Raw genomic sequence first — 12,045 nt, 5'->3', positions numbered from 1 at the left:
TATGCCTTTTTGGATGTATATTTACTTATAAACAGCTAATACATAGAAGCATCCTATAGCAACTATACACATTTTGTAATTTATAGGAGTAAAATAAACACCTAAATGGCAGAAGCTGCCACCACTGTGTGACAGAACATGCTCGGTTTCATTCGGTCTCAGATATTAAACAGTCTGGCTCGCTGGGAATGGCTGCTGGAAGCCCAGGAATTGTGGTCAAACACTCAGTAAATACCAGACCAGATATTGGATAAGTGAGAAAATATCTCACCTGCCTGTTGCTGCTGAGATTTCTTGGGGGAATAAAAATTAAGAATGCTAGAAATAAAGACACATGCAATGTTCCTGTTGAACTAAGAGAGTCCTAAAGATGAAGCCTTTGAACTTGCATGGGTGTGACTCTAAAGAATGTTGGGGATGGAATTTACAACACAGCTGATACTGGGAGAAAAGCTGAAGTGTAATGAGCTTTCCATACAGAAGAAAATAAATGTTTTGCTATGGGAAAAGAGGAGGGTGGATAACTTTCAGTGTAGATAAATGCAGCTGTTAGTCCCCTTGTAAATGTGTGGGATGCTTGTAAATAAACGTGTGCTTTGATTCTCTCCACAGGGCTCCGACGAAGTGAGAGCCTGTCGGAGAAGCAGGTCAAGGAAGCCAAATCTAAATGTAAAAGCATTGCACTGCTGCTGACAGCAGCTCCCAACCCCAACTCCAAGGGGGTGTTGATGTTCAAGAAGCGCCGCCAAAGGGCGAGGAAATACACTTTAGTGAGCTACGGCACGGGGGAGTTAGAACGGGACGAAGACGAGGGCGAGGAGGGCGAAGGTGAAGAGGGGGACAAAGAAAACACCTTCGAAGTGAGTTTGCTTGCCACCAGCGAGTCAGAAATAGATGAAGATTTCTTCTCTGACATTGACAAGGACGGTAAGATCGTGACCTTTGACTGGGACAGTGGTCTACTGGAGGTTGAGAAGAAGACAAAGAGCGGAGAGGAGATGCAGACGCTCGCAGACAGCACAGGGAAAGGGGCCCTCATGTTTGCCAAGAGACGGCAGAGGATGGATCAGATTACAGCGGAGCAAGAGGAGATGAAGGCCAGCACGGTGCAGACAGAGGAGCACAGGGAAAGCACGGTGACAGAGAACTTCCAGAAAGTAAGCTCTTCGGTCTATCAATCAAAGGAGGAGGAAACATCAAGACAGCAGACCTGCATGAGCAAAAGCTACACAGACGTGAGCCAGAACCACAGCAAAACGGTGCAACAGAACGGCTTTGGCTTAGCACCAGGCACAAACCTCCCTTTTCAGTCCTCTGGAGCCCCCAAAGCACCATCTTTGAATATAACAGCTAAACCCTTCCCTTCCGGGGTTCAAAACAGAGCAGCTGCACCGTTTTCACCTGTCCGAAATGTCACTAGTCCTCTTTCAGATGCAGCAGCACCGCCTCCCTACTGCTCTGTCAGCCCACCGGCCGAGGCTTTCTACAGACCTGTCTCAGCTCCTGTGGCCAGCAAGGCTGCCCCAAGTCTGTGGGCGCCCCCGGAGCCCACGGAACACATAGCGTCCAGGGACGAGAGGATTGCCGTGCCAGCCAAAAGAACTGGCATACTGCAGGAGGCCAAGAGAAGAAGCACTTCAAAACCCATGTTCAACTTCAAAGATGCACCCAAAGTAAGTCCTAATCCCGCCCTGTTGTCCCTCGTACACAACTCGGAGGGCAAAAAGGGTGCTGGAGCTGGTTTTGAGTCAGGACCCGAAGAAGACTACCTCAGTTTGGGAGCAGAAGCTTGCAATTTCATGCAGACTCAAGCATCTAAACAAAAGGCCCCTCCTCCCGTTGCTCCAAAACCTTCACTCAAGGTCTCTCCTTCCGCCGGTGCTCCAGTTTCACCGGTTTGGTCACCTTCGGCTGCGGCTTCTAACAAGGCTCCCTCTTTCCCAGCACCAGCCTCACCTCAGGCAGCGTATCCTGCACCACCGAAATCTCCGCAGTACCCTCATTCTCCCACCCATCCCCCAAGTACTCTCAACTTAGCCGGTCCTTTCAAAGGGCCCCAGGCGAGCCTGGCAAGTCCCAGCTGTGCCCCGAAGTCAACGCCAGTCACACCAGGCGCCGGGGAAACGAAGCCCCCCTTTGAGATGCCACCGGCCATGAGCGGGAAAGGAGCACAGCTGTTTGCCAGGAGGCACTCCCGGATGGAGAAGTACGTGGTGGATTCAGAGACTGTGCAGGCAAACATGGCACGAGCCTCATCTCCAACTCCGTCTTTGCCAGCTTCCTGGAAATACTCATCCAACGTCCGAGCACCTCCACCTGTTGCTTACAATCCCATCCACTGCCCGTCTTACCCTCCTGCTGCTTCCAAGGCTTCCTCTAAGTCTGCTGCTGCCACCAAAAACACGAAAAGAAAACCTAAGAAAGGTCTCAATGCTTTGGATATTATGAAACATCAACCTTATCAGCTCGATCCGTCTTTATTTACTTTCCAGCCTCCTAAGGAAAGCCTTGCCATGAAGCAGACATCGAAGCTGTCCCCTTCCAAGCAAGCTCTACCTTTGCCTCCCTTCCTCCCACCCGGTGCTGGCTCTCCCACCAGGGCCCGGCCATCTTCAGTGTACTCTGTGCCAGCCTACGGTTCCCAGCCTCCGTTCCAGTCCAATGCCTCTCTCCCAGTCAATGAATCCTATTCACCTACAGGCTACTCCGCATTTTCTAAGCCAGAAACCACCACCCCCTCTTTGTTTACCGCTCCGAGGCCAAAATTTTCAGCCAAGAAAGCTGGAGTCACCGCACAGGTGTGGAAGCCATCAGTTATTGCAGAGTAAAGCCTAGAGCTCAAACTTAGTGTCCGTGTTGCTTGCAGCCACCGGTTTGCAGCGCTCACCCGGCACACAAACGGTGCCAGCGGTACTATTCCTTAGCTCACCTAACAATGTCAGATGTATCACCTCAAATCTGGGTCCAAAAAATCATTGAACTTTTTGAAGGAGTCAAAAGAGAGACAAATTTTAGCACATTTATGCGTATTATCGGGTGCTTTATAGACAAACGTTCTGAAATGAAGAGATGACTGAAGTGAGCAGGACACTAGGTTTTTGCTTTAGGATCACAACAGAAACAACAGTAAGCAATATTCCTGGTATGTCAAATTAATAGAGAAGTGCTTTCTTTCTGTCCCTCTCCCCAGCTGTGTTCTAATGACCTAGGGATTTGAGGACTTTGGTGGTTGTGGTTTTTTTTTTAAAAAGAAGTGCCTTATTAACTAATAGTAATATGTATTATTAACATAGCCTAAAATAGACACAGTATTAGACTCTGACTGATCACTAGCAGAATACAACTGGAGAGACCTTTAGCCTGCACAGAGAGCCATGGAATTCACTCAGGATCTGTCCTGGCTCAAAGGTCCTTCCACAGGGATCTGATTGATCAGCCAGGGGCTTAGCTTTTAAGCTACGTGGATCAGCTGTGATCCAAAAAATCATGAATTGCCTCTGTGATTTCACAGAGAACGTGCTTATCAGAGATGCTGGAGTGTTCTGAAGACTAAAAGAGGTGGAAAGACAGCTGGACAAATTGTTAGAGGTTTCCCATTTTGGGGGAAATTTGACATCCCAGGTGCAGGCATATTTTTAGCCAGAGTTTGCCTCGAACCCAGCCAGTAAGAGAGGAGTGTGTAAATCCAAATTCTGGGGCAGTCAGAGAGGGGAGCTGGGTTCTGCAGCTGCAGTGTAATGCACCAGTTTCTTGTGAAAGCACAGTGATTTTGAATGAAGGGCTACCTATAGTCAAGAGCACTGATTCTTGCACCCAGAGTAGTAATTAACAGTAAATCATGATTATGACCATGTCTTCCTATTGGTCTCTCGTACATTTTATTATTTTCACTTGGGGCCCTACAGTGCTTCTTCCCACTTCAAATCTTTTTACTCTGGTCTTATTCCTTCACCTTTTACTTGCTGTACTGGGGACTAAGGATTGAAATACTGCTACTGTAGGAAGTTCTGAAGAGACTATGGTCTTCAAACCAAACACAGAGCCTTGCTGAAGTCAAGGAGCTATGCTGGAGTAGTTTAGCATGTCTTTCAGTGAAAGCAGTCCTGTTGCCATCAGGGGTGCTAGGGCTGAAACAAGGTGCTCTCTCACACAACTAAGGGGATCCAAATCCATCCCAAGTGTGAAGCTAAAGATTAAAGCATCACTCTGCGAATAAAGGTGGCAGAATCTGTTGCTATATTTGTTTAAACTCTCATTCAGCTAGTTAGACACCTACTATGGACCTTTTATATCATAAGGGGGGGGTTGTACAACTATCTATCTTGATGAAGAAAACATTCCTAAGTATGAACAAAATCTCCTTAGCTTGGTCCCATGATGGTAACTCAAACTGCAATTAAAATTGAGAAGAATATATTTGGTTGTGATGCAGAAAGCAGGTGGAAATCAAAGTCTAATCAAGCTGATAAAAATCACTCCTGTCAATTTTGGATCTCTAAAATTACACTCTCCCCTTTCAATTTTGGATTGGGATGCTGACTGCATTAGAAGAAAATGACCAAGTGATCCATCTCTCTCTTAAAATTCAGGAGAAATACGGGAAATTTTGTGGGGAAAATATAGTTTGGGAAACTCAGGAAATATTTATACTGCATTTACTTGGAATTAGGAAGTAGCAATATTTTAATCCTTTGGAGATCTCCCTTCTATCTGTTTTTCACTTCCAACATCTGTATTTTTCTTCTATCATTAAACTTGTCCCTTTCCTCTCTGCCTGTTTGCTGGTTTTTTTCTTTGGTTTGGCTGCTATTTTTTGGTTTCACTTACATGTACAGGCTGACAGTATATTTTGGGGGGAAATCTATCTTCTGTGCCAGCCTGTTATTATGAAACCTCCTCCCTCCCATTCCCCCTTCCCTTTCCTTTTCCTCTCCCTTTCCACCCTCCCTTCCTCCTTTTTTCCCCCTCTTTCAAAGTCCAGTCTGAAGTTACACACATTATTTCAGGAAGACATTTAAGATACCAGTATGTACCTGGGATAAAGATACTCTCCCAAAGGTAAGTAGTGCTCCTAGAGAGAGAGACACAGAAATCCAGTCCTCCTCCTGTTGCCTTACATGCTTTTGTTTACAGTGTCTTCCTGGGAAGTGCAACTTGTAATTTATGATCACACTTATGGACTTGTTCACCCCATCACCACAAGAGTATTTCCTTCATGAGGGGATCCATAACAGTTTTGTACTTCCAAGCATCCCACGTGAAACCTGGGAATTTACCAAAATCTAACTTCTAGCAAACACAGGTCTGTAGGACAGGCTGCTTTCCACGTGAGAAATAATAAGCATTACTATTCTAATTATCACCAGAATAAACAAGCAGTAAAGCTGGGAAATGTTCTCATCAGCTCTCCAGAAAAACAGAAGTTTACAGGAGCTAGGGAAGAGCTATGGGGTGAAAGAGAACATTTCAGTTTCCTGAGTTACGTGCCTTAAATCAAGGTGGCAGAGAGAAATGCATAATGGCCATCTTTAAAATTGTTTTGCTATTTTTTTTTTCATTTTCAGCACAACCCAGAAGTTCCCTTAGGGAATAACCTAAAGATGATTCCCTTAGGGAATCACCTAAACACACCTATGTGTGTTTGCAGCACCGAGCAGAAAGTCCATTTCTGTGTCCTAACTTCTCTTTACTTTATCCAAAAGAAGAGGAAGTGTGTCTATGCTGAAAATTTGAATTTTCCATCACATCTGGATTTTTTGCTGCTGTTCAAATATAAAGATTTCATGTGGCCTATGGCAACAGCAAAAGGATTTTTAAAGCTCCAGCAAGAGTTAAAAACAAAGCCCCAGTGACACTGGTGCTCTTAAGTCAGTTAAGATCTTTTGAAAATCCCAATCAAAGCCCAACTGTGAATTCAATTTAACATATACACATCATTCTACATGCACAGTGCTTGGATCCAACTGGGCTTCAGGATTCTTTTTACTGATCAGGTAAGTCTTCAATGCTTTTTAATATTTCAGAAGACTAGTCTACTTAAAGTAACAGGTTTGTCCAAGATGTAATCTGTGGTGGAGCAGACCTTTAGAGCAGAGTTGAGCTGCTCATTGTCATGGGTCCAGATGAAAAGCTAAGGATGATGTCAAATGTAGCTGGAATGTCAAGGAAATGAAGGGTTTGTGTTGAGGAGCCAAGTGAAATTTCAGAATGGAACAACCAGAAAGAGATTTCAAGGACTCTTTTTTTTTTTTTGTAGGAACATTTACAGAGCAAACTTTATATACAATCTCTTACAAGTATACCTAGTTTAGCTTCATTTTATTTTGCACACCCAATCTTATTTTCTGTGAGACATGCAAGAGTCAGGACACAAAATCAGCCCTAGAAACTGCAGTGATCCGTTTTGCTGTCACCACAGCAGCAGTGTGGCAATGAGTTTGCTTTCTTTTGGGCAGCCTGTTGTTTTAAATGAATGTTCAGAATTACACAATGTTCAGAATTACACAAACTTGTATTTGAAATAAAGAAATACTAAGAGGCTGAGGCATCAGCAGGCTCCAAAAACATTAGGAGGTGAGGAGCTGTTGTGTGACTCAGGTAGAAAAATTAGGGCTTAGTGGCAGAGCAGTAATTTTGAGAGAAAATGCTACTAGGATTAGAGAGGGGCAAGCTGTGGGGAGAAAACCCCACAAAAAAAAACCTGCAGGGACTGCACAGGATAAAATACCTGTCAGAGGATCACAAAATTATGAAGGTAAAGGCCAACCAGGAAGAAGAGTTCACTTATTCTGCACAGAGATGGCTATTTCCAGACTTTCACTGAAATGTTTTGGGTTTTGTTGACCTTTGGTAAAAGATCATGAGCAATGATTAAAAGAACTTCACACCAGGTGATGTGATCTGGGAGGAGCAGTGCTTACCAAGTACCCAGGATGACACCTCCACAAAGGACCAGCCTGACCATCCTCTCTGTGGGGAATCCTCTGTCCACCCGAGGCAGGGAAATACCAGGGAGATGACAGCAACTAACAGTCTGCAAAATCTTTCTCCTCTCTTTTTTCCAGGGTCCTTTTCCAGATTTGGTAGCTTTAAGATTCCAAAACATTTGGTTCTAAAAAGGTTCACTCTTCCAGTCTTGCCTTTTCCCCCGTGACCCAACTTTCCTTACCCGAAGCCAAATTCCCGGGATCCTGCTGGTTGCTTTGGTGGTTCAGCACGGCAAGTGCAAATCTTAATTCCACAGCTTGGCACAATGTTGTTTTATAAGGACTGTCTTCAGCTTGAAACAGGAATGTTGTACAAGGAAGAAACTTGATAAGGTCCTCAAAAACCTGTGGATTCCGAAGCTCTGACTGAACTCCCTGCTGGTAGATTCCTTGGGAAAACATCACAACTTCTCAGTACCCAGGACAATGACTGATCTTCCCTTATAGCAAAATCACCTTTGCACGTGACTGATTGCATAAGGAAGGAGTTGGAATCACTCAGGAGTTACGCTTGACAGGAGCTTTTCAGGCTGGTTGCTTACTAAAGGAAGCACTTTAGGCTTTTTATCAAATGATTAAAAAAGTAGGAAAAATCCTGAAACTCCACAAAATGCTGTTAGAAGACACTCCAAAAAACCTTTTCCCTCACAAGCCATGACCAACCCTAAGATGATATTCCCATGGGTTTAACATTTGCTTCCTCAAGTAAGGCAGGCAAAGCCTTTTTCTTTCTATGCTAATCAAGTCTCCTGTTATCCTCTCTCAAAGGAAAAAAAATCTACCCCTGTTTGTAATGATCTTGTCAAACTGTTCTTAACTGCAGTGCCTGTGAAATCTGCACTGTGCTGGTGTGTTACAGTAACTGGACATTCCCTTAGGCTGGGAAAAACAACTTCCTGAACCTCCAGACTGACTAGCTGGGCAAAGGCTTCCTGTGTGGGGTGCTTAATGGAACAACATGAAGTGTTTTCAAACAAGAATCCTCGACTCTTTCAAATGTCTGTAAGACAAATCTGAAGCCAGAGAGCCCCCTCACAATTCCAGGCAACTAAAAGATAAGCTGCTAGGAAAATAAGCAGGTCATTTCTGAATAGGTGTCAAGACTGAACTGTTGAACAGGTAGAGTGTTTCCCTCGATGTTTCCATCTAGATCTGAAACAACAGACTGTCACTGATTCAAGAAGTGCACAGTGAAGAGAAGGAGGAATGGTAAAATACAGAAATCAATTAAAAAAACAGAAGTAAAATAGACTCCCAGTCACAGGAGCACATGTTGGATTACAAAGGGTGACATGAAGCACCCCAGTTGCTGATTTTAGTATGAGCTTTAACTGGATGCAAAGCAAAGAATTCAGTACATTTCTATTAGAAGCAAATGTTCTCAAACAGTAACAGCCTACAGACAAGTACTTTCATTTTTTTTAAAGAAAGGTTTTTTTTTTTTTTCCCAAGGAACATCAATAACTGCTAGTGATTTTTTCTTTAATGTGTGAAAATGTTACTTCTTAGAGCCTGACTGTGCAGGTTGTTGGTACACAGCTTTACAATGTGAACAAAAGCAAAGCAGGGGAATCTGGGTACACTTAGTTTGCTTCCAAGAGTCTTGGGAATTTTCCCCTACCAGGCTTATAACTCAGAAGTGGAATCCAAGCAGGTGAATCAAAATCTGCCTGAAGTTTCATTTTCTTTAGTTAAGTAAACAGCTCTAGTACGTACAGATATTTCTGCCGTGCTACCTGACTGTCTTTTATTAACCAAACCAGACCGCAAGTTTCTTCAGAAGAGGTTTCCAAATACTTCCTTGCTGCTTGTTTGGCTGATGTCAGAAAGTGCTGAGGTGTGACTAATGAGGAAAAAAATACACGATGGCATTGTATTAAAAAAATCAAAAGATTAAACAAGGGAGAGGCAGCAATGTATGTTTTTAATAATGGTGATGTAACTCTACACCTGCACTGTACTCTGCTGCACAGCTGGGAGCATTCCAGATACACAAAATGATAAACTTTTCTCTTCCTGGTATCACTTTCTGAGAGGTGTTTTGGTAGAGAAACTTGATGGCCTTGGTACTGCTACAGGAACAGAATCAAGCACCTAACACTGTATATACAGTGATATGAAAACAATATTAAACACCACTGCTTGGACTGCAAAAGGGGGCACTTGGAATTCATGTTGCCTGTGTCAGCTTAATCCAACCTCCCTGAGCGTTTGTGTGGCCAAAACATCTGTAATTACGTCATCATCTCCTGCTTTTCAAAATGTAGGACTCCAGACTCAGTTCAGGGACCAGAATGTTCCTCTGACAAAAAGCTCTTTGCTGTTCTGTTTTGACATTGTTCTGTGCTTGGCACCGTTCCTTACTTAAGGAACACTCTTTAAAATGTGCTCTTTGTGCAGAATGATTTGGTAGCACCCAAGTCATTCACAAGTCAGAGTTCATCTTTACACTGTTCTGCCAGTGAGTAAATAAGGCCCCAAGTGAGTGGCACTGACACCAAGTCACTCAGTAGCTTTGAGTGTCCAGCTCAAGATATTTGGCATCTCCAGAGTCCAGCAGCACATGCACTAGTCACCCACCATCTGTGACCCTCATGTGATCCTTAACATCAGTCTGTGAGCATTAACAGGTCTCCAGGTGGAATTCCAGAAAGGGAACCCCTCAGTGACCACCTATGAATTCCAACCAGGGAAAGCACTTTTTGCACCAGATAGTCCCGTGCTAGAGAATCCTAGAGCTTCCTAAATGATGCCCTGAAACGGCTCCAGATGGGGCAGATCCACTTCAGGGACAAGGATTAGTGTCAAACCAGTTCTAAAGCCCATAATGGTACCACTTCTCAAGGGAGCAAGGTCAGAAAATAGGACCAACTTTGCACTCGCAGCTGTGCGATATCAACCCCAGAAGGTGGCAGCAAATATTCTTCCTTGTCACAAATAAACTGTCTATTCCGAGGAAATCTAAGAAAAAGTTTCAGCTATTTGCTTCCTAGAGACATAGAAATATTGTATTTTGACAATTGCATATGGATAAAGATTAAATGCCAATGAAAAGCCCTGATTTTCTTTCATTTACACAGGTGCAAGGTGAGCAAACTGAGTAATTTATCACACGTTAGCAACAGTCATTCTCACCTGAAATGATACCACACTTATAAACAATCTGAAGTTTGAATAAATTAGGTTCCAGTCCTAAAACTCCCTATAAATTTTTGGAAGCAAGCCCTGACAAAACAGCTTTTAGGAAGTCAGGATCAGGCATGAACTAATTGATTCTAATAATTCCCTGCCTTCCCAGCCATTGGTATCCCTATTAGCCAAAATGCTGCATTCCCATTTTGGTCTGTTTTAAATTATTTCCAGATTTTCAAATAAATACGATCTTTCCACTTTATTTCAATACTTTTGGTACTTGTATTGTAGAACAGCTGTAGCATTTACTGCAGAGCTGGCAGCATTCCAGAGGGAAATTATCTTTTCATTAATGAAGTTTAAATTGTAAATGGCTTGGCATGAAAAAAGCTGTAATAAGGTCAACAATATGTCTCCCTTCTATACCCAGGTCAGTGTAAAAATCTTAAGTGCCCATTTGATGTTTTAAAAAAAAAGGGGAAGAAGGAAAGAATTAAAAGGCATAAAAATTGAATATTACTTATTTAGTCCTCCCCTTTTCTCAGTGGTTTGGTCTCTAACTGCAGTAACCTTTACAAGCCCAAAGGAGAAATGCATCACTCTGGACATTTTATAAAGGCGGAGTCATTTTTTGAGATAAAACAATTGTTTTATCGACTTCCTCCTCCTTTGTCCCCTTTCTGTGTAAACACTAGTTCAGGCTCTATTGTTAACTCAGATTTGAACGTGCTTTGATATGGGATTAAAAAAAAAAAAAAAAAAAAAGCAGTTGCTGTGAAATCACTTCACCAAGTAGCATTTTGCATTCTGCAAAAGGACAAATATCTTTCTGACTCCTGCCTTTATAATTTGCTCTGTTTTATGAACCTATGCATTACTCTTTTGACTTTCAGCTTTTCACAGTTAGCAAGAAAATGGAAATACGTCCAAGTTCCAAATGACCCGTTTTTCTGGACTATTATGTAGAAATTATTGAATCAGAGGTACACAGTCACACTGACTACATTAACTAGATCTGTACCTGCACACACCTTTTATAACTCCTCTTTTTACATCATTTGCTTACACACGGAAACAGTTACTTTTAGAAGTAATGTTGCATGAATTCTGGTTTATATTAATACACAGCCTATAAATATCAAGGATGCTTGCAGTGCAGTAAATGTTCACTTCATTGGCCAGTTTATAACTAGTCTGCCTTGTTAAAACCAACATTAACCTAAACCTCCAGTTTAACCTGTTTGCACAGACACCCCAGGCAGGCAGCAGCTGCCAGGATTCTAGGATGGCAAAGGACAGCTCTGACTGGCCTCTCCTCTTCCTGACATCTAGGAAATCACTTTCCCTTCAATAAATATTGTAGGAAAGGTCTTTCTGAAAACATTCAGGCAATGGAAAGTAACAAATTAACCATTGCATAGGGTCTTGGTTTGTTTTGCTGTGTAATACTTCAGTACTCTAATAACTGGTTTACAAGAGCACAGGAAGACAAGATGTGATAAAGTAATAACTCTGGTAGTATTTCACTCTTCTTTCCCTTCTCCCTTGATTCCTGAGAAGAAGAATGGAAAATCTCTACCCCTCTTTTTATGATCTTCTTACAGCTTAAGGGAGAGAGAGGGCAGAGTAATTATTCTCTGTTTGCACTTCATGTTTCCTACTGTGTCACTTCTGGTCTGGGGTTTGTGCATTCTTTTTAGTACATACTTGTCAAAAGATGTATCTCCAAGAATGAAATATAAAGGGAAAATAATAGACAGTATCACCATGTCTGGCTGCTGCTGTCCAGTAAATTGATGAGGAATTCTAGCGACTCAAAGTGGCCTTAATTCCGAAGTGTGTGTTTGTTGGCTTGAAGGGGCTGAACACCAAAGTAGTGACAGAGATTGGTGTATAAATACCAAATATAGACCTGCTTTGAGTTTTG

General features: G+C 42.7%; 1 protein-coding gene and 1 long non-coding RNA gene across 3 annotated transcripts in view; one reads left to right on the top strand and one right to left on the bottom strand.

The window, feature by feature from the left end:
- The window catches only part of LOC114059017, a 57,166-nt gene that overhangs the window by 13,486 nt on the left and 31,635 nt on the right, over positions 1–12,045 (bottom strand). The window lies entirely within an intron of this gene.
- SYNPO2 (synaptopodin 2) overlaps positions 1–12,045 on the top strand; it is a 71,904-nt gene that overhangs the window by 56,033 nt on the left and 3,826 nt on the right. The window contains exons 4-5 of one of the 2 annotated variants that reach the window (XM_027886977.1): positions 613–2,798; positions 7,065–7,379. In XM_027886977.1, the coding sequence (XP_027742778.1) occupies positions 613–2,798; positions 7,065–7,115 (2,237 nt within the window). In that variant the 3' untranslated portion in view covers positions 7,116–7,379. Of the gene's footprint in view, positions 1–612; positions 2,799–7,064; positions 7,380–12,045 lie in introns of those variants that run through there. The other variant, XM_027886976.1, reaches the window with a different exon arrangement.

This window comes from Empidonax traillii, unplaced genomic scaffold (assembly GCF_003031625.1).
Source record: "Empidonax traillii isolate 1590-97213 ecotype Southwest subspecies unplaced genomic scaffold, ASM303162v1 scaffold199:size790550, whole genome shotgun sequence".
Taxonomy (NCBI): domain Eukaryota; kingdom Metazoa; phylum Chordata; class Aves; order Passeriformes; family Tyrannidae; genus Empidonax; species Empidonax traillii.
This window is presented reverse-complemented; position numbering and strand designations above follow the sequence as displayed.